Here is a 23,750-nt window from a genome sequence, read left to right as displayed (position 1 = left end):
TCGAGTGCAAAATAAAACGTACTGTTGTGAATCGAGCATGGAAGGTTACTTTAAAACCTTACGTTAGTAGGTTTGTGAATATATTTGTATGGCAGTATGGACCGGAGGGGTTAGCGCTGTATCTATATTAATAATATTCATCTCTACCAGATGTATCTCTTGCTTTAGCATCCTAACTGCAGAAATACAGTCTGTTCTCAAGTCATTATCAATTCATATCCGTTCCATCCTTTTCTTTCTCTATCTATCTATCTATTTATGTATATATCTATCTATCTATGTATCTATCTATCCGTTCCATCCTTTCCTCTATCTTTCTATATATCCGTTCCATCCTTTCCTCTCTCTATCTTCCTATCTATCCATTCTATCCTTTCCATCTCTTTATCTTTCTATCTATCCGTTCCATCCTTTCCTCTATCTTTCTATGTATCCGTTCCATCCTTTCCTCTCTCTATCTTCCTATCTATCCATTCTATCCTTTCCATCTCTTTATCTTTTTATCTATCCGTTCCATCCATTCCTCTATCTTTCTATATATCCGTTCCATCCTTTCCTCTCTCTATCTTCCAATCTATCCGTTCCATCCTTTCCTCTATTTTTCTATATATCCGTTCCATCCTTTCCTCTCTCTATCTTCCTATCTATCCGTTCCGTCCTTTCCATCTCTTTATCTTTCTATATATATGTTTCATCCTTTCCAATGGCGTATTCAGGGGGGAAGTAGTCCTCTTGCCCCCCCCCCTGGAAAATACAAAATTAAAAGGAAACTACGTTTAAAAAGTAACACATGACAATGACAAAGACTAAGGATTTGTCTAAATTCACTGTTAATACAAAATTTCAAGATACTTTAAACTAAATTATATAGATGTCGTCTTACTTAGCAGACTTAACGAACTTGCACTTATGGCCTTACACCCTACAAGGCTGTCTGAGCTCTCTACATGAGAAAATTATTGAAATGTTTGTGCAAGCAAATCCCAGAAAATTTAAACTTAAAAGAGATAGTGAAAATATAATTTTTAAATGCTGTTGTGATTATTAATTTAGTTAAAATTTTAGATAAATTATTAAAGTTAAAAGGTTAAAGTTAGTTTTTCGAGCAAAGAAATAATTTTTAGACTCTATAAGGTTAGTAACACCCAAAAATGTAGTCTTTTTGGTGTATTGTTATGGTGATAATTGACTTTTTGAACAAAACAATTCCAGGGGGGGGGGGCTAAAACCAGCCAGGGGGGCAAAATCTGGTTAAAATCCTGAATACGCGCCTGATCCTTTCCATCTCTCAATCAAGGTAGCTATTCGTTCCATTCTTTCCTCTCTCCATCTTTTTAACTATCATCATTAAATCTGTATCCATCCTTTCGTTCCTTTTCGCTTTCTATCTACACATTTTATCCTTTCCTCTTTCCATCTGTTCTAACTGTTCCTCTTTAAATCTATTTGTCATCTATCCCTTTCTCTTTCTATCTGTTCGTCATCTATCATTATATTTTTGTATCTATCTATTCTTTCTATGCTGAAGTCCTTTTTTGATTTCGTTTGTTTTCATATCTAGATATTGAAATAATTCATCTTGTGTTAGTTTCTAATCTATCGTTTCAGTTTGTCTTCAAATTTGGGACCTACATCTTTCATTCCTAATAAATACAATTGAGTATTTAGGACCCAGATCCATCTCTCCTAATTACCGGTGTAGGTTGAGTCAGGATGGATCGGAATGAACCCTAGTTGACACCTGAGCTACGCAAGAACTCCAGATTATCAAATATTACAGGAGAGATCAAACACCTTAAACACTGCCCACGTCCAACCCTTAGCTTGATACTGAGCAGGAGATAAGAAGTAAATCAACCTAATCTCTCCCCATGTTTAATATTAGGCCTGGATACTCTATCTGGGTTTAAAAGTTTGAGTGGAAAGAAAAGAATTTTGACGGAGAGTGGTGCACCGCAAGGAGAGGTTTTAGGACCAACACTAGATGTTTCATTTCTCTAAGGCGCTATTAGACATGTTATTAGATTTTTTTCAACCAACCCACGGTGCCTCTCTTGTTTGTAAACAAACATGATTTTTATAGTGTTTAATCCCACAATGAGGTAGTTTTTCTCTCTCATAAATGTAGGATACCAATTTCAGAGCTCTTCGTAAAAGAAGCAGATGAAGAATTTTCATTTTTTTGTTATAACAACCAATTAGTTATATTTGAAACCTTTTGATATTCTCAATGCGGCGTGTATGATACCCTAGGTATAATCTTCTATATTGTTTATGTCTATCTATCTATAACTATGTCCTAAGGCAGAACACATGCCAATACTTGTTTTCTCATACATCGCTGTCTAACTATACCCCATAGCTAGCTATAATACATTTTTTTATCACCCCTCGGCCCCATCTCATTTATTCAAACATCAAATACATTTTTCATCAAATTGGATTAAAAGGACTAAACTAAACTGTTTTGGAATAATATTTATATTATAGTTATAGTATTGGTAAAATTACTAGCAGGGGCATATACATTGGAAATTATAACCCCCCCCCCATTCGGCCCCCATTGGAGTCTAAAATGCCAAGAAAGCTTAGCCCCCCTCTATCCCTGACAAATTCCTGCATACGCCCCTGATTACATGAGACCTTTAAGAGGGTTTATACAATTTTAAAGAATGAAAAAATGTTTGAAAGGATTTAGAAGAATAGGAAAAGTATATCTTAAAAATATAAAATTCTTTGAAGGATAAAAAACAAAAATCAGAAGACTGTTAATGATTAACTTGAAAATCTGTTGATTTAAACTAGGAACCATACAACCTGGATACAGTTAAACTAGGAACCATAAAACCTGGATAAAGTTAAACTAGAAACAAGAGAACCTGGATACAGTTAAACTAGGAACTAGAGAACCTAGATACAGTTAAACTAGGAGCTAGAGAACCTGAAAACAGTTAAACTAGAAGCCATAGAGCCTAGATACAATTAAACTAAGAACCAAGGAACCTAAATACAGTTAAACTAAAAACCTGGATACAGTTAAACTAGGAACCATAGAACCTAGATACAGTTAAACTAGGAACTAGAGAACCTGGATACAGTCAAACTAGAAACCATGTGGAACCTGGATACAGTTAAACTAGGAGCTAGTGAACCTGGATACAATTAAACTAGAAACCATAGTTCCTAGATACAGTTAAAGTAGGAACAAAGGAACCTAGATACAGTTAAACTAAAAGCCATAGTACCTGGATGCAGTTAAACTAGGAACCATAGAACCTGGATACAGTTAAACTAGAAACAAGAGAACTAGGATACAGTTAAACTAGAACCAAGGAACCTAGATACAATTAAACTAGGAACAAGAGAACCTAGATACAGTGAAACTAGGAACTAGAAAACCTAGATACAGTGAAACTAGGAACTAGAGAACCTAGATATTGTTTACTAGACATCTATAAAGAATGGCCATTAAGCTAAGGCTGTGTAGGAGGTAGATGAGAGTTTTGATATGTTTAGATAGCGCAGGATAATGTTATATTATTAAACCAATCCTCTTTTAAACCATCCGACCCTAAATCAGGGCTCGCTTCGACCCAGTTTTAAGATTGAATATTATGCTAAAATGTGTGAAATGAAAATCTATCAAAGGTGGTGAACTCTAGCGTGTAATTTTACAGTAATGTACGGCTGGCCCCGCTCGGTCTAAAAACAATTCATCATGGCGGTTTCAGCCGTTTTCAGCTGTTTTTGTCACGTGGGCGTGATCTAGTGCAAGATTATTGATGTGACCCCGTGCACAGGGGTTTATCAAGTGCATCGAGTGCATCACAGATAAATAAAGTTAATTTAGTATTGAATGTCAATTTAGAACACTTTCTTACCTTTGAAAGAAAAACTTCTTTGTTCATAAAAACACTAATTTAAGATAAAGTACACCTTTTTATATTGTAAATTGATTTTATCGCATAAAAAAAACTACATCTAATGATGATTATATTTTCATCTAACTATAATAATACTTATAAAATTCTGCGTGCATACAACGTAAAATACAATTATTATAAATGGAAGAAGACTAGACTTTGTTTAACTACTACTAAATGTTTAACAAAAGTTTTAACATAATAAAAATTCAAATTCGAATTCGAATTTGAATTCAATTTTTAATTTCAAGTTTCTAAGAGAACAACTAATTAATTTTTTTTGATAATGCAATTTATGAAAGTGTACTGATAAAATTGTTGTTTTGGCTTTTTAATATGCTGTATACATTATGCAATATGCATGCCTTAAGTAAAGCATTTATATATTTTGTAAATACTACTATTAAGATAAAATGGTCACTTTATGATATGTTATTGTAGAATCCAATTTAATAATGAAAACTTTAAGTTTGCATACATTTGAACTTTTGTTTCTGTTAAAATTCCAATGCCAATTCAACTAATTGTTTTAAAAAAATCAATAAAAATCATAATTTTACTTTTTAGAATTTTGGATTGAGATACTTGTTGCTTTGGAAACTGTCATATACTTTTGAAAAAAAGCATTATTAAGATTCAAAACAGGAAAAAAGTTTAAAATAATTTTTTTTACAAAAATATTTGATCCGCTCACTATTTTATCGCCGGATTAATACAAACTCTAATTGTAATTATCTAATTGGAAAATTTTGATCACTGCAGTCTAAAATTTTTTTTATTATTTTTGGTTTGGAGATCCTGGATTACTGTGCATACTCCCAACCGTAGCATCCATAGGTTCAAGCTGACTTGAAAAATATCGATCTAAAAAAAGATAATTTATGGCTTAAAACATTCAAAATTAAAAACTAACATTTAATCCGTATTATGTAACAGAGAATGTAGAGGTGGCTCAAACAAAAAGTATAACAAATAATATGTTGATTCAAAAAAAGAAAGAAAAAATTTCTGTAAAGAAACTTAGTTTTTTTGCCACAAACCCAAATTTTCTAATCCAAATAACTTTGAAACCTTATGGTGTAAAGCTTTTAAATTCTAAACTTAGATCATTTTAACTAACAAAATTCATGGTTTGAAGTGCTAAAAGTCTTCAACATCTGGTTAGAAAATTATATGTATTCGAAAATCAGAGTTTGTGGCAAAAACTCCGTTTCTTTATAAATTGCGTTTATGATTATTACCATCGGATAAATGTAAAGTATGTCCATTGGAAGAATCCACAGAAGATCCTAAAATAAAAAGTATTTCCTTAAAAAAAACTTTAAAATTTGTATTGCATTTAATTTGCTAGCAAATAGTTTTACTAGTAAATTATTAAATCACTTGTTAAATGAACGGGCATGTTTATCCTGCACAATTGCTGTGTCTCAAGTTTAATATGCTATTACTATCATAACTTGAGTCTAAAAGTCATTTTCTGGCTCTCACTGTCATGTAATTATATAGTTTGAAAGTACAATATTACAATCAATGAATAAAACTACCTGACAGCATAGGAGTCATCAGATCATATGCCATAGCGCTTGACTCCACGTCGGAAAGGAATATGTTTGGATTTCTAGAGATAGATTGCTGGAGAGGACGGTTGGAGGATATTCGTTGAGGCTGGACCATGGAGAGGTTGGTGGGAGAGAGGTTCTCCGGGATTGTAATAGTACCTCCTGAAATTATTGAAAAATTTAATTTTGTTAAAAAATAGATTAAAAAAGAGTATTTTCCCTAATGATAACACAATGTATAAATTTATCAAATTCAAGTTCCATAAAATGTACGTTTTTTTAATAAAATCCGCGAAATATATAAGGGTTAAAATGTTACTTTTTTGCCTTGGAACAAATAAGAAACTTTTAATATCCAAGATCATAAAATTTTAAGTAAAAATTCGGGATCAATTTTTTCTCAAAATTGAATAAATTGATTACCTGATGTTGTGTATGTGTAGAGAACTGTACGAGGAAGGGAGTCATCAGATGACGAGAGACAAACCTCTCGGAGTCCACCCTGGGGAGAATCAGGGTCCTCCGATGAGATCTGCATACTTACTTCGGAGGGACTTCCATGCTCTAAAAAACCAAACTAGAACATGGACTAGAAACAAGAAAAACTAGAATATGGACTAGAAACAAGAAAAACTAGAATATGGACTAGAAACAAGAAAAACTAGAATATGGACTAGAAACAAGAAAAACTAGAATATGGACTAGAAACAAGAAAAACTAGAATATGGACTAGAAACAAATATTAAAAAGGTTAGATGTTTTTTACTTTAGGGGTATTTTCGTAAATGGCAACTTTCCAAATTTACAATGTTTAAGTAGCAATTTCTTAAATTAAGCCCTTAAGCATATCGATTGATTCAAGCCATTTGGGAACTTTCCCCTGTAATAAAACTGCTTAGAATTATATATAAATCTTGTGAAAAATATCTAAAGGTAGCAACATTGAGTAAATGATTTACCTGGAAGCTTTAAAGGAACAGGTCTAGCCATTGGAGCAGCAGGTGCAGGAGGATACATCCCTGACGTAGTGTAGTAGCTCACTACTTTAGTAGGAGACCTACTCCCAGAACTACTCAGAGGACTTCCGTCCTGACTCTGACAAACCAGCGTCACAAACTCGGAGAAATTGTCCTGTCCGTTTTCGTATTTTTCATACTTCGGAGAAGACAGGGTGGAAACCTCTTGGGCGGTGTAGTAGGTCGTACCAAGAGAGGTTGTGGTCTGAAGACCTGAGACAACATTTGTGATTATAGTTTTCATTTATCTGTGAAAGAGATTATTTTGTAAAAATTAAATATCAAAACCATGCAAGCTACTGTCTAATACAGGAAAATATACAGCCATTTGGCAAGGAGGCATTATTATTTCTATTTCCCTGACCCTTTGGGCCACTTAGGCATGGACACATTCTGTATTTTTTAAAAATTGTTTAGTTCCACTTTGGCTATAAAATTTTAAAGTGTTAGTTTGTCTACTATATCTACCCAGGAATGTTGGTTTGTCTACTATACCTACCCAGGAATGTTAGTTTGTCTACTATATCTACCCAGGAATGTTAGTTTGTCTACTATATCTACCTAGGAATGTTAGTTTGTCTACTTTATCTACTCAGAAATGTTAGTTTGTCTACTATATCTACTCAGAAATGTTAGGTTGTCTACTATATCTACCCAGGAAGTTAGTTTATCTACTATATCTACCCAGGAATGTTAGTTTATCTACTATATCTACCCAGGAATGTTAGTCCATGAATGTTAGTTTATCTACTATATCTACCCAGGAATGTTAGTCCAGGAATGTTAGTTTATATACTATATCTACCCAGGAATGTTAGTTTATCTACTATATCGACCCAGGAATGTTAGTCCAGGAATGTTAGTTTATCTACTATATCTACTCAGGAATGTTAGTCCAGGAATGCTAGTTTATCTACTATATCTACCCAGGAATGTTAGTCCAGGAATGTCTACCTTTCCTGTTTTGAATATAAGGGTCAGCCTCCACACGTATCTTTACACAATCCCCTGTAACAGGTTTACTGACTTGTCATCCAGGTCACAGGTTCAAGGTTGTTAGTCACAAGAAGTTAATATCTTTAATTCTTTACATTGCTTAGGCTCCATTTCATTTTGTTGCGGATCCAGATCCGGATATTGATCCGCCCGGGATTCATATCATGAACATTTCATCTAATTTTTCAATTTTTTCTTTTGTTGTTGCTTATTTTAATGCTGAAACTTGATGAACCATTCAGAGATTATAAAATTTTTAACACTAGCTCATTAGTTGAGAGCGGAAATTGGTGTTTTGAGAGTAAAAGTTAATTTTCAGCAGGTTTGCTCCTCGGATCCGGATATAGGATGCAAAAATGGTAGGGATCCATAGCGCTGCTCACAATTGTTACTTTACTTTATTATTTACAGGATGATGTGTAAACAGCGGAGCAATTAGGGTATTCCAGCAAAGGGGCTAAGGCGAAAAATATTACAATTGAAATCCTTGCTTTTTTATCTTTATTTTAATCATGTGTAGTTTTACATCTGTAAATTCATTTCTTTTTAAATCCCCAGGGGGCACCGCATCTTGGGCTGGTGTGCCCCCCTCTCTAGTTGCGCCTCCGTGTGTAGAAAGCAAGCTTTGTTAAGTCATAATTAAAGCTTATCTAAAAACAAAAAACAGGATACAGCACGTGTTTGAATACCTATACTTGCGGCATGATCTAGTTCTGATTGTGACCAGTTGGTTGGGGACTGGGCAGTGTAATAAATATCCTGCTCCTAGAACGTAACATTTTCATTAATCAGCAACCTTCTTTTGTTAAACGGGTCAATACCAAAAAGGTAAGTTGGAGGTTGTGATTTTTAAAGATATAACATATACATATAAACAAAGGCAAAAGCTTCAGAAAAAAATTGAACATATTTTGTTGTTTGGGCTATGAAGTTCGTTGCGCTTTGAGATAAAATGCTTTAACAATTTATGCCTAATATTGAACTACAAAAATTATTTCGATATTTTTGTTTAAAAATTTTGTAATTTTGAGGAAAGTGTTTGTTGTCTTGAAATGATTTTGGATATTCGTTTATTAAAGAGACTGTAAGCGTAATTTTAAGTGACCCTCCATGGCAATGCTTGATTTAAAACGGTAACGCTAAAGCCGCCAAAAAGTGTTTAATTTTGATCATTTCTCCCGTGCTTCTTATCAGCAATAAAAAATAAAAGTCCCTTATGCAGAGCAACCTCGATATCTAATTCATACTTGATAAAACAAAACGTTTAAGAGTACCGTTGTAAATCGGGCATTTTGCATGGAGGGTCACTTGAAATTACGCTTACAGTCCCTTTAAAACCCAAATATTAGGATTTGTACTACCTTGCATTCTCCGACCTCCTCAGTTTCTGAACTCATTCTTCTCATTCTCTTCACTCTAAACTGGGATTCAGGAAGGATAACGGATACACAGTTAGGACTCTGGCTCCGACCAGAAAGAGTTAAGGTTCCTAAAAGATTTTAATTAGCTTGGTTTTTAAAATTAACTTTGATTTTTTAACCTAATGGTCTATTTTCAGATAATTATTTTGCGAAATGAACTTGTATCTAAAATGACATTTCAAAATGGTGTCCGCCTTTTCTGTTCCTTCATAATTACCGGATATATGATTTTGCTCAAAATTAGACAATTTCCTGATTGTACAGGGTGTCCCAATAAACATGAGAATTCAGTGACGAATTAGATTCTTTGATTTAGTATAGTGATACCTACTGAGAAATTGTAATCTGTAAGTGTTTTTTCTGCTATGTTCATATTTTGTTTGTTTATGTTTTGACTGCATGCATATGGTTGTATACTTAGTAAAACAAGAAAATTGCAGTACACAAACAGAGTAAACTTTTCCGTCTTCACTGTTCAACTTGCGGAGACATTATAGACACATCTTTGCAGTCTTTTACCCTTTTCATAAAATAATATGGCTTTTGAAATTAGGTATTACAATGCTAATTCATAACAAAGACGATATCGAATTCGTCACTGAATTCCCATGTTTTTTGGGACACCCTGTATCTAATATATTTTAAAACTACAAAATGGCAGACCACGTTTTGGAAATGGCAGGACTAGTGCTCTTTTGTGATTTTTTTTATGACCAATTTTTTAAAAAGAAGGTTGCCAAATGAATACCGCAAACGATTTCCAAGGTTGAAGACGACTTTAACGTCTTCAATCAATTAAGAATAAATTCCGCTTATAATGAATATCACTTTACGCAAATTTTATTTTATGAAATGGATTGTTTTAAATGTTGTTTTGAATATTAATCAAACCAATTTTTTTTTTGGAGGAAGATTGGGAAATAAAAAAAAATGGGGAAATATGTTATTCTTAAACTTGATTTTGTGTATTGCAAAAACATTCTGGGTTAAAGGGACAGTAAAGGAAAAATGAAAGGGGGTATAGGCTGAAAGCTAATCACTTTAGCTCTTGATCGCGACTTGAATTTGATCTATTTAAACCCACTACTTTTATACAAAATTGTATATATATTAATTTTCGTATAAATTTTACACAGTTGTAAATCAATTTCTCGAGATAGGAACATCAGATAAAACTTTCATGGGTCACGATCGAGAGCTAAAGTGATTAGCTTTCAGTCTATACCCCCTTTCATTTTTCCTTTACTGTCCCTTTAAGATATGAAAGAACTAGTAGCATAAAAACAATGTTTAAGTTGTATATGGTACAAGATTTATTTTATAATTCTATCTTAAAATTATAAAGTTATAAAGATGAGATGAAGCAAACATGCGAAGGTGTTAGTTTTGAAAAAATAGAAACAAACAAGTTTACCATAATGTAAACATCTTTCATGATGTGATAAAAGAACTGAACACTTGTCTAAAATTGTAATTTTCTAGTCCTTATATCTTTGAAATCTTATGTTTAATATTCCAAAATTTAACTATTTGATCTAGTAATTGAAAAATTTGATGCCATTAGATGTAAGGATTTGAAAATAAGAATTTGTGAAAAGTATTCAGTTTTTGAGAAAGATATTATTACCATTATAGTTGTTAGATTGATTGAGGGAGGACTCCCCGTGTGGAGGGGTATATGAGGAGTAGTACGGGGACTCCATCTTTATACCCCCTGGAGAACTTGAAAGCTCGGAACCTAAAAAGGTTCAGATTCCACAAAGCTCCAAGAAACCGGTTTTTCAAGAGCTGTACATTTTTTTGGCATGTAAAATTTTTACACCTCATTCCCAACAGAGAAAGAAACATTTGTGTGGGGTTAAAATCAATTTTTTAAATTGAAAATGATGGATATCTTAATAATTGATCTTATAAAGCTTTCAAGGGTACCATGGTAAATCGAGTGCGCAACTCTATGAACAATCCTTAAAACCTGAAGGAAGAAAGATAGAGACAAGCAAGAACTTGCAGTGAATCCCAGATATATGAATACATAGACCGTCATAAGTTTTTTGATAATTCTAAAAAAAATTCTTTTCATTTTTAATTCAAGGTAAATTAATAGCCCTGAAATATGAATGCAATTGATATATTAATATTAAACGCATTTTTCCGCGTCATTTAATCTGAAATATTTAATACGACATGCATTATAAAAAAAAACTCTTGCTATGTATTCATTTATCTGGGATTCACTGTATTTAAATACATACACACATGCAATAATATAGATTTGAAAGGAGAAATGTGAAGAAAAAATAAAAAAGTTTTCTAACCTTTTCCTTTAGAATATCTCCATAATTCCTGAGGAGAGAAAACTCCAGTGGCTGTAATAGTATCGTTGCAAAGTACACCGTTGTATGGGTTGTGTGGAGGATAACCTTAACGTTTTCACTTTACAACGTCAAGAAATACGGATCAATTGTTTTGATCAATTAGACATATTAGATCAATTAAAATAATTAAATCAACTAAAATATTAGAACAGTCATCTTCAGTGGATCAATGGAAATTAATAGCTAAATCAAATTGGTTGATTGATTATAATGATCAATGATGATCGTTTTTCAACAGGATTATTTTATGAATGAAAATGATCAGTATTGGATTATCTTATAAATAATAATAATATATAATGTGTTCATGTGTGATCATATGATTTTTAAAACATTATATTTCAAAATCGAAAGATCGAAAAAGTTAAATACAAAAGACTGATATTCATATATACCAAGATTATTAAAATCATGAGATCAATTAATTTTATTTGATTTTTCAATCATACTTGAACGTTTTATCTTTTGAAAATTAATGGACAAATAATTTTCGATCAGAAGAAAAATGAAATGTTTTGTGATCACCTCCTTTCAGGTTGAGGGCTGAATCCTCTTCTTGCTCAGCTTCACAAAGACGACCTAAAATAAAAAGGAATTGATCAATTGATTGTGGTAAAAAGAGGACCTAAATTAAAAGGAATTGATTAATTGATTGATGTAAAAAGACGACCTAAAATAAAAGGAATTGATTAATTGATTGTGGTGAAAAGACGACCTAAAAATAAAAGGAATTGATTAATCGATTTTGGTGAAAAGACGACCTAAAATAAAAAGGAATTGATTTATTGATTGTGGTAAAAAAGACGACCTAGAATAAAAGGAATTGACTAATTGATTGTGGTAAAAAGACAACCTAAAATAAAAAGGAATTGATTAATTGATTGTGGTGAAAAGACGACCTAAAAAAAGGAATTAACTAATTGATTGTGGTAAAAAGACGACCTAAAATAAAAAGGAATTGATTCATTGATTGTGGCAAAAATTCAGTTCATAGATTTAAGTTCAAGGAACAGAACAAATTCAAGTTTTCCACTCCCTAAATTTTTGAAATCTGGCGGTAAAAACATGTAATGTTCTAACTTTCCAACTTCAGACTATTTCATTTAACATAATTCATAGTTTTAAAGGTCTACGACAACAGGTTAAAACATGGAGGGAATAGAAAATCTGAGTTTTAGGGAAAAACTCAGTTTCTTTTAAGAGTTAAGTTTAAGGAACGAAACAATTCAAATTCAAATTTTCCAATCCCTATATCTTTTAAGTCTGGGGGGGGGGGGGGGGTTTAAATAACTTTATTGTTCCAACCTTTAACCTTAGACTATTTTTAACATATTAATTCATAGTTTGACATATTTAAGGTCTATGACAACAGGTTGCAAACATGTAGATTGTAGGGATTAGAAAATTTGAGTTTTTGGCAAAAACTCAAATTAAAAGTTAAAGAAAGGAACACTTGCCGCTAGCTCTGATTTTGTAATCCTTTCATCTTTCCAACCTGGTGGTGTTAACCTTTGATATTTAAAACTTTGTCTATTTGACAGAATTCAAAGAGTATAAAGATAACAGAGTATCTGTAAACCTCCGTCCTCTGTGTTGCTTGTATGCCGTGTACCCGGAAATAGATCTGCTGTTCCGGAAGTACGGGAGAAATGGGGCGGGAAGGAACATATAGGGGGAAAACTGATTAAATAAACTTGACCAATATAGAGCAAATGTTTCAATATTTTAAATTAGTTTAAAATCGTATATTGAATTTTCTCTTTAATCTATAGAAAGGTTTAAAAGTAACAACTTTTGAATTAAACTTTTAAAATATTTTGTTTAAATATTTTAGTCCTTTTACACACTTCGTCATTCATTTGTTTAACCTAACATAAATAATAATTTTTGACCGCTTACATTTAACAATTTTAGATTATAACTGATATCCCCAATTTTTCCTCGTTCTCTAATTAGACTAAGTCCGAATTTAATGAATTTGAGCCGCGTCTCAAATCCACCAAAAACCGGTTTCAATTGAACGCCGGCTTAGATCTTGAAACATTGAATACAATTTTAGGTGGAACCAACCATATTTGAGCCGCGTCTCAAATTTAAGCCACAGCTCAAATTCTTTTAAATCGGCCTCAGGTCTTTTCTGTTAAAATAATAAACTTTCAAAATTAGTTTTTTTTTCGGGCAAAATTGTTCAAATTCGACCAGACATAACCTGTCATGGGGTGAGTTGTCACAAAAAAATGTTGACCCGGTCGGTTCAGCCGTTTTGTCCTTTATTAGATAGAAACAAAGAGACAGATAGCCAAGACAAAGGGACTGAGTTTTTGCTACAAATTCAAATATTCTTATCCCTATATCTTGACAACCCAATGTCGTAGACCTTAGATATTTCAAACTATTAATTTACAGAAAATGCGAAAGTCTCCTCAAGAGAAACCACATTTGGTAATAATTAATTTTAGAAAGAGGGGGGGGGGGCTATTTTTGAAATAAATTTACCCCTTTATTACCGTGAGTATTGACAAAGTTAGCAAGAAATAGATCCAGTTCTCTGACGGAGACGTTTATATGGTACGGGTTGACACACAGGGACGGATGGAGACAATCCGGAGATTTCTCCAACCTTTCTCCATCCGTACTCTCCAGGGGTACTGCCTTAAACAGGATCACTTGAACCAAGTCCAGTCGCCAAACCTGAATAATTTTTGTTTTATATTTTCAACTTTTCTTGATTGAAGAATCATTAAGAAAAACAAAAATTAAAATAACTCCCAAAAAAACTTTGGTACCTTATCCGCCTGCCGGAGACAGTCTATCCTTCTCATTTTCCCTTTCTGATCCGGGTTGGATAGAACACACATTGCTGGTTTCTTTCCTGTTATGGAGAGAACAAAATCTTCCCTGCACTCCTGAGCAATATCTTTCCGTAGTTTTCCCAGTAATCTACTCGCCCATTTCTGCTTAATCTCAAGCTTCTCGTTCTAGAAAATGGAGATTTTTTTTTACAATTCTGATGTAAAAAAAATGACGCATCGACAGCAATTAAAGGCTTATTTATTAAGATAATAAATGTCATGCTTTATGAGACACCCTGTGTATCATTAAGAAGAGCTATACATAGTACAAAAAGGGATATATTATGGTAGTTTAAGGAAGTTAGAGAAACTATCTATATCCAGAAATATCCAGAAAATGCTGATTCCGCGGATTTTTTCCTCGAAATCTCATTTACCATTGAGTGTAGAGTACACTATTCATTACAAAGCAAGCGTGCCCTGTCGACATCGGACTTTTTGCGGATTTTTAACAAGATCAGAGCCAAGCTAGGGATTTTTTAACGGAAAACATCACACAATTAACATTAACGGGACCAAATCAATAAAATAATACACGACATCTTAAACTAGGATTTTCTTTGGGTAGTTTTAAGCTTAATCTTGTAGTTTTTGGGTCAAATTATTTTTCATGTTAGTTGACAAACGTTTTTTTTTAATTTTTGTGTTTAGAATTGTGATTTTCCTTTTTAATGTTTTCAAAGATGACATACACACCATTAGCTCCTCCTTGCACCTTCTCTCCTCCTCCAAGGACATCCTCTTCTCATGCTTCTTGAAGTACTTCCTCTTAGCAGCCTGGAGGTTGAACCAGGTGTATGCAAATGTTTTCACGTGAGGAAGAAGAGCTTCTATAAACGGATGAAACTCATCCTAAAATATAAGATAATATACATAGGGATAAAAGTAAAAGAAATGAAGAAATGTAAAGAGAAATAAATATGTGTGTTATAAAAAAGACACAAATAATTGGGAGTCAGGAAAACTACAATATTTTCCAGATTTCTCACCAGATTAAGGTTCTGATGGTACCGTTGTAAATCGGGCATTTTAATCTTTGCATGGAGCCACGGAGCGTCACTATAAATAGCGTTTACGTTCCCTTAAAAGAATGTGTAAATATTACATAAACCATTATGGTTAATGTGTAAGTATTGAATTATAATTTCGAGCAACTGTTTCTGAAAAATGAGCTGTAAAGAATGTGAATGGTAGCAATTTGGACGAATGTCTGAATCCATGCATGTGCTATTCAATCCTAACCTACTCTCATTTGTACCCATTACTCTATGTAGACCCGGAGTAAGGTTCGGGTTCAAGTATCAGGGTTGGAAGTGATGTGTGAAATGAGAACGGGAGTAGTTTCGTGAGTATAATCAAAATAATTCCGTTACGGAGTAATTGCAAAGGAAAACAAACCCCAGTGGTTAGATCTGTACCCGGAGCAGAGTGTTAAACCTTGTAAATTCTGGTAGTTCTTCCTGTATTCTTCTCTTTTATAATTTCTTTAGTAAAGTTGAACCTAAAATTAGACTTTAAGTAAGATCTAAACATGAGCTAAACGAAAAATAAGCAAGAATAAACAGTCGCCCAAACCCTTAAAAGTAATCTATATATATAAAGTTGTAATCTCTGTTTGGGTGTCTGTTTGTTTGTTTGTCTGATCATAACTCAGGAACCCCTGGACGGATTTGCCAAAAATTTTGATGAGGGAGCTCGGGAGAGCCACGGGAATGTTTTTAGCTTGGTTTTGAGATACTAAGTGGAATGGTTCGACTTTAATAGCGAAAATTTTGTTTCCCGGTAAAATCGTTCAAGTGCGGGTAAACGGCGGCATTAACCTTGGCAGCGCTGGGTTCCCAAGCTAGTAGTAAAGAAACCAAGAATTAAGATTAACCTAAACCTAAACCAACCCTAAACCTAAATCTATAAGTAAGAATAAACCTAAACCTAAACCTATAAGTAACAATAAACCTAAACCTAAATCTATAAGTAACAATAAACCTAAACCTAAACCATGAGTAAACCTAAACCTAATCTCTACTCAATCCATGAAGAACATAAAAATTTATGTTTCCAGAAATGAAGATATTTTGCTCCACAGAAAATGCGAAAGTCTCCTCAAGAGAAACCACATTTGGTAATAATTAATTTTAGAAAGAGGGGGGGGGGGCTATTTTTGAAATAAATTTACCTGGGGGTGATGAAAAGTATACATAATGATACTTGATCAATGGTCCAGTACTTGACAAAAAGAAAATTTGGACATTTTTCCTACAGAGACAGATCACCCCTTCCTTCCTCTATCAAGGATATATTGAAGCAAACACACACACAGTTAGAGACACAAACACACAAACACACTCAACAATAATTTTTAAAAATCAATTTAAGCATCTAATATTAAATTAAACATTCTTTCCTCTAGATAGAGATTAACCGATTTCTGGATGGTTTTATTAAGAGATCAGTGGCCGAATTTAATGAATTTGAGCGGCGGTTTAAATTTAAGCCGCGGCTTAAATATGGTTGGTTCCGCTTAAAATTGTATCAAATGTTTCAAGATTTTAGCCGGCGCTAAATTTAAACCGGGTTTTGGCGGATTTTGGCGGATTTAAACCGCGGCTCAAATTCCTTAAATTCCATCTCTGTGCTGTAAACTTTAGAATTGTGAATATCGAGATCAATGCTTGATCTCCATTTTTTATTAATTTTAAGATTAATTTAACCTTACAGTAATATCCAGAAAAATTATCTTAAATGAAACCAATCAGAGTTTCGATTGTAGAAACCGAACAGCCAATCCAAAGCCGAGAAATTATGAAATTTTGCCCGCGATCAATGAGATAACTCACATTGGTCGTAATCCAAAGAAGAGGAAGAAGAAAATCAAAAATGGTCCACAGTGAATACCAAGATTTAGCAATTATGATTAATGGTATCCAATACTAGAGTTTTCAGCTCAGTTATATTGAAGATTTAATTAATTCAAAAGTTCCCAACTCTGAGGGCAAAACTATATTGGCTACATCTACCTCTACATCTCTATACACAGCTACTTCTCGAGAGGGATTAATCCCAATATGGATTAATCTAATCCATCTAAGCATTATTCCAGGATTTAGAACCAAAAGTCAAATCTGATACAAAAAGTTGGACAATTTTCTCAAACAACTTTATATTAAAAAAATAAGTCTATTTGTTTGTATGTCCCATCATAACTCAGAAACTCCTTGACCGATTTGCCTCAATATTATTGGGGAGCTCGGTAGAACTGTTTAAAATTGAGTAGGTTGACTTAAATAGAGAAAATTTAGTTTCCAGGCAAAACTGGGTTCCCAAGTAAGTTGAAAATAATGTAAGTTAAAACAGATTCCAACATTCAAATCAAAGTTAATATTTCTATCGTTATCATTGTTCTTTAAATTGTTTTGAATGAATTCAAGGAAAATATTGAGCCGTGAAAGAATGTTAAAATAGAAAGTGTTAATTTTATTGCTAAAAAATTTTAAAAAACCGCGTCACTCTACATCGAAAATGGAAATGTGGAATTCCAATGATAAGAAGGAAATTGGGAAGGATTAGGATGGGGTTGGGTTGAACCGACAATAGGATCCTAGACATTTATAGTTTACGTTCATTCATCCCAGCTCTACCTACTAGATAGAGTAGAAGTAGGGGGTGGGGACTGGGGATACTTCATCCCAGGGCGCTACGACATCTGCTCTATTTCCATTTGCTCTATGGTCATTTGCTCTATGGTCATTTGCTCTATCAAGTCATTTGCTCTATACGTCATTTGCTCTATACGTCATTTGCTCTATATTCAATCTGCTCTATGACTAAACACGTCATTTGCTCTATAACATAAAAATACACTATAAAATAGCTTTTATTGGAATTCCTGAGCGTAACTTGACTATGAAATGCGGGATTTTTTTTTNGTGAACTTGGCAATAAATTAAACTTCCTTGGCAAAATTTCAATTTTTAATGTAAATAACAACAAAAACAAATTCTAATGAGAGAGAAATGCGTCAAAGAGAGAGAATGAGAGATACAACTAATAAAAATTTTAAAAGTTTTCAAGTGATAAACTGACTCTAAAAATGTAAATAATAATAAATAAACTGTTTTATAGGTAGTTAGTTTTTTTCTTTTTTAACATTGGTAAAACTTTAAATCTTGATCAACCTAATAGATATAGGAATACGTTCTACTTACTTGAATATATTAGGATTCAAATTTTTTCATTTAAATTCAAGCTCTACTCTAAATTTGAGGATTAACTTTTTACCCCCCCCCCCCCCCTAATATTGTAGTTAGGAGTCGTGAAATGAACCCGTATAAACGCGTGTACTGAAAACACCACCTGGAGTTTGGTTGGATCCCGGGGCGGATTGAAGTACGTGTGAATTTCACGGAGAATCTACACCTAGAGTAGGATGAGTATCTACACCAAGAGTAGAATGAGTATATAAACCTTGAGTAGGATGGTACCCTTAGAATGGGATGGATATCTACACCTAGAGTAGGATGGGTATCCATACCTAGAGTAGGATGAGTATCTACACCTAGAGTAGGATGAGTATCAACTACAACTAGAGTAGGATGAGTATCTACACCTAGAGTAGGATGAGTATCTACACCAAGAGTAGGATATAAACCTTGAGTAGGATAGGTACCCCTAGAATAGGATGGATATCTACACCTAGAGTAGGATGGATATCTTTACCTAGGAGTAGGATGAGCATTTAAAACTCTTTTTATTGAGATTTGAGATGCTAGGGATAGAGTTTAAAGCGTGCACAGTACCGCACTTATATACCTTTCTTTATCAATTTACACCTATTCCTTCCCCTCCCCAGCCCCCCTTTTCTTCCCTTCCCACAAACCATCTCCCTCCTATAGCCTTCTTTCCTATTCAATATCCTCATTATCTTTCTAATTTTCTTTCCTTTATCTTTAAAGTGCTCACAATGGATATTGAGATGAAGCGTTCAAGGTTAACGATATCAACACATGAGTTCCGATCTTTGTAGATCTACAAAAGATACTGTTGAATACTTGATCCACAATTTACACAAGTGACATTAGGATGAGTTTTCTATTCTAGACTTAATACCTTAACATTATATGAAGTCTGAACCCCTTTATGACATTATAAGACCTTAAACGTTGATTTTTAAGTCAATTGAATTTAATATTTGTTTTGATTTAAAAACTTTTTTGCTTTTTTCACTGTTTTTTTTCTTACCAGGGTTGAGTTTAGTTTCTCCGTCCTGGTCTGCTCATATTTCCATTTAAAGGTACCACACTCCTGCTGGGTCACTGGTAGGGTCAGCGGGGTCACATGTCCACCCTGCCCAACCATATTCATCCCGGAGACATTGAGTACGGCGGCGCTGTTGGGTGAGAGGGGGGAGGGAACCGCGACGGTGATTGTTGTGAGCTGGAGGGGCATACGCTCCCCCTCACTTAGCGTAGACATCTTGGCAATCGAGCCAAACACAGAGTTTTTGGCTCAGACTCCAGATTTTGGCAATCTTGGCAGAGATTCTTGGATTTGGGAGTAGGTGAACTTCACCTTCAGGTCTAGGTGCCAAGTCTGACTGGGTCGTATCTAGACAGTATGGACCTGGCCGGCATGCTAGTAGCATCATTACCTAGAACAGGGATACTTCATCCTTCCAAGATAATCCATGTCCTTGAAACCTGCAGAAATCTACAACTTATCCGAAAGAAGAATTGTGGATTTTCCTGATGCATTTTTCCATGGAAAAAATACGCAGCCCTGGTCTGCACCTATGCGAGCCCCCGGAGATTGCTTTCAGAATGTGTTAGGCCGGAGAAGCAGGACCGGAGATATATCTTGGGGTTCAAAAATAGATTCCGGAGTCTTGTATAGTGTATTGAGTGTGTTCAGCGTATGTTTGAGTAATACGAGAAGGGATGGGTTGGGAGGGAGGAAGGAAGGAAGGTAGAATGATGAATAGTTATAGAGAAATGGGATCAAATAACGAAAGAAACGGGAAAGGTGTAGAACAGATAAATATCTCTGGGATAATAAGAACATTTGGAGAAGGTGTAGAACGGATGAATAGCTCTTGGGATAATAAGAACATAAGTAAAAGGTAGGACAGATAAAAATCTCTGGGATAATAAGAACATTGGGAGAAGGTGTAGAACGGATGAATTATCCCAGAGCTGATGAATAGCTCTGGGATAATAAGAACATAAGGATAAGGTGTAGGACAGATAAATATCTCTGGAATAATAAGAACATGAGTAAAAGGTGTAGGACAGATAACCAGCTCTGGGATAATAAGAACATAAGTAAAAGGTGTAGGACAGATAACCAGCTCTGGGATAATAAGAAAATAAGGAGAAGGTGTAGAACAGATAAATAGCTCTGGGATAATAATAACATAAGGAGAAGGTGTAGAACAGATAAATATCTCTGGGATAATAAGAACATAAGGAGAAGGTGTAGAACAGATAAATATCCCCGGGATAATAAGAACATGAGTAAAAGGTGTAGAAAAGATAAGTACATAAGGAGAAGGTGTAGACCATATCTAGCTCTAGGATGATAAGAACACAAGGAGAAGGTATAGAATGTATCCAGCTCTAGGATGATAAGTACATAAGGAGAAGATGTAGAACGTATAACTAGCTCTAGGATGACAAGTACATAACGAGAAGCTGTAGAACGTTTATCTAGCTCTAGGATGATAAGTACATAAGAAGAAGGAGTAGAACGTATATAGCTCTAGGATGATAGGTACATAAGGAGAAGGTGTAGAATGTTAACTAGCTCTAGGATGATAAGTACACAGGGAGAAGGTGTAGAACGTATAACTAGCTCTAATGATAAGTACATAAGGAGAAGGCGTAGAACGTATATCTAGCTCTAGGATGATAAGTGTAGTAAATGCAGTACTCTTATAACTTCGTCCCAAGCTGTATCAGTCCAGGCACAACCCGTCCGCTATCCAAGTCCACTAGGACACAACCCACCTGGCACTAAATGCCACACTGGGACACAAGCTTAGCTATCAACAAGCTATTACTCAGACTCTAAATGCCACACAGGGACACAAGCCTAGCTTATCTATCTAGCTATTACTCAGGCTCTAAATGCCCCACAGGGACACAAGCCTAACTTATCAATCTAAGATAACTCAGGCTCTAAATGCCACACAGGGCACACGCGTAGCTATAAAATAAGCTATTACTTTGGCTCTAAATACCACACAGGGACACAAACGTAGTTTATCAATCTAGCTATAACTTTGGCTCTAAATACCACACAGAGACACAAGCGTAGCTTATTAAGCTAGCTATTACTCAGGCTCTAAATGCCACAAAGGGACACACGCCTAGCTTATCAATCTATCAATAACTGAGGCTCTAGCCGTACAGGGACATAAGCGTAGCTATAAAACAAACTATTACTTCTGATCTAAATGCCACAAAAGGACACAAGCATAGCTATCAAACAAGCTATTACTTCAGCTCTAAATGCAACTAAAGGACACAAGCGTAGGTATCAGACAAGCTATTACTTTGGCTCTAAATGCCACACAAGGACACAAGCAATGGCTATCTATCAAGCTCTTAATTGATCTCTACCCTAAACGAGGTATGATCTCAACCCAAATACTCAACGGGGGTGTACAATTACTCTACACTGTAAACAAAGCGGAGTTCTGATTCTAACTAGCTATATTTAAGGTTTATATGTCACAAGTTAAAGTTAATAGACGTAATTACAATTCCTACGTCGTTATCTATATCACATGATAAAGACAATCATGTTACGTATTACAGCACAGTTGAAATAGGCACATTTAAGATGTGCGTATTTATAGGATTAGCAAGGATAGATAACGTAGTTAAGCTATCTCCACACATGTTTATAACCTGAACTTGAAAGGGTTTAAGCTAACCATGCTACGTATTCATTTGAAACACAGTTCAAATGAATAATGGGTTTTTACGTAGAAGTTAACAAACATAGATAATTAATGTACAGAATATTATGTGACCCGATATTTATTACATAAGTACATAAGGACGTGTAGAACATATATCTAGCTCTAGGATGATAAGAAGGTGTAGAGCGTATCTAGCTCTTGGATGAAAGGAACATAAGGACGTGTAGAACGTATATCTAGCTCTAGGATGATAAGAAGGTGTAGAGCGTATCTAGATCTAGGATGAAAGGAACATAAGGAGAAGGTGTAGAACGTATATCTAGCTCTAGGACGATAAGAATGTGTAGAGCGTATCTAGCTCTTGGATGAAAGGAACATAAGAAGAAGGTGTAGCACGTATATCTAGCTCTAGGATAAGAAGTACATAGGGAGAAGAACGGATATAGAGGTTGAGCATGAACAGAATATATTTGAAACTTGACCTCATCAACACTAGAAGCAGCATCACTTGAAATCATGGAACAACAACTAGAGGCGTGGGGGTGGGGGGGTTCCACCCATAATCGAGCTCTAATAACCTTAGGACCCACTCACAATTTAAAAAATTTCTGGATATCCTCCCAGTAATTTCAGAATTCATTTCTTTGCAAATATCTTTTTATTTAAAATTAAATGATTGAAATAAATACGGATTTAAAACCTTTTATAAATAACATTTCAAAAATAAGAACATTTTTTTAATTTGATGCTTTTCTCGAATTAGGATAAAGACATTTTTTCTCTCTCCTTTTTCTTTATTCTTTTGTGTTTAACTTAATTTCTAGACCCCGGAAGCCATTTAGCAAGCGTTGGGGGGGGGGGGGGTAAATTTTCACCCTCCCCCTCCTCAGCCAGGTTTAATGTCCTCATAAAGAAGATTACCGACGAAATGATCAAGATTTTAGATTGGGGAGGCCCCCCGTCCTCCTTCCCCCCCCCCCCTCTTAAAGGGACAGACCGGCTTTGTAAGGTAGTTAAACTGAGGATACAGTGTTGTGGACAAATTCTTTAGGTTTCATTTGAGACATATAAAACTTTTTAAAGATCTGTAAATCCTGAATTTGAGCGCAAAGTCGACGTTCAAAATCGTACTTTTTGGTGGACATGTTTTCAAGAATCATATTTTTTAATTATTAAATAACGACGACGAAAAATAAAGTAAAAATTATTCAGTTAACTAATTAGATGGTTAGGAACATATTACTCAAAAGAAATTTGTCAATAAATCAATGCTAAAAATCAATTATTTCGTTTTCATCATTATATTGAATTTCTTATTTTCTTTGAATTTATTCGCAGATTTCTACAAATTCTTCAAATGTCGTCTTTTCAATAATTATTCCAGAAAATCTGCAGAAAATCTTTGTGAATAATGAGAAACTAGAATGACGAGAAAATAGAAATTTTTCGCTGATAAGATTAATTTTTATTTTCTCAACCTGTTCATAAACATCTAATAAGTTTACTGTAGAATTTTGTCTACATTTTTTGTCACGTTATTTAATAATTTTAAAAAACGTATCCACCCAAAAGTACGATTTTGAACGTCCACTTTGCGCTCAAACTCAGATCTTTAAAAAGTTTTATATGTCTCAAATGTATCCTAAAGAATTTGTCCACAACGCTGCGTACTCAGTTCAACTGCCTTACA

General features: G+C 34.3%; 1 protein-coding gene across 6 annotated transcripts; it reads right to left on the bottom strand.

Moving 5' to 3' along the window:
• Positions 1-4,376: 4,376 nt before the first annotated feature.
• On the bottom strand, positions 4,377-19,934 carry LOC111702476 (nuclear factor 1 B-type). 6 transcript variants are annotated; one of them, XM_023474177.1, is made up of 15 exons: positions 19,378-19,933; positions 14,839-14,994; positions 14,077-14,268; positions 13,798-13,981; positions 11,816-11,869; positions 11,231-11,281; positions 10,543-10,653; positions 8,856-8,983; positions 8,184-8,259; positions 7,453-7,506; positions 6,442-6,711; positions 5,906-6,046; positions 5,468-5,644; positions 5,165-5,212; positions 4,377-4,787 (listed from the first exon to the last, which is right to left on the bottom strand). In XM_023474177.1, the coding sequence occupies exons 1-15, from the start codon at positions 19,609-19,611 to the stop codon at positions 4,702-4,704; spliced, it is 1,962 nt and encodes a 653-aa protein (XP_023329945.1). In that variant the 5' UTR covers positions 19,612-19,933; the 3' UTR covers positions 4,377-4,701. The 6 variants fall into 6 exon arrangements, with proteins under 6 accessions (XP_023329945.1, XP_023329943.1, XP_023329948.1 ...); XM_023474175.1 differs by having other exon boundaries at positions 11,231-11,335; positions 19,378-19,931; XM_023474180.1 differs by lacking the exon at positions 19,378-19,933 and adding an exon at positions 15,132-15,722 and having other exon boundaries at positions 11,231-11,335.
• Between the last annotated feature and the right edge of the window lie 3,816 nt (positions 19,935-23,750).

The sequence above is a fragment of the Eurytemora carolleeae genome, unplaced genomic scaffold, assembly GCF_000591075.1.
Source record: "Eurytemora carolleeae unplaced genomic scaffold, Eaff_2.0 scaffold508, whole genome shotgun sequence".
NCBI classification, from domain to species: Eukaryota; Metazoa; Arthropoda; class Copepoda; order Calanoida; family Temoridae; genus Eurytemora; species Eurytemora carolleeae.
Note: the sequence above shows the minus strand (reverse complement) of the source record. Positions and strands in the feature narration are given on the sequence as shown.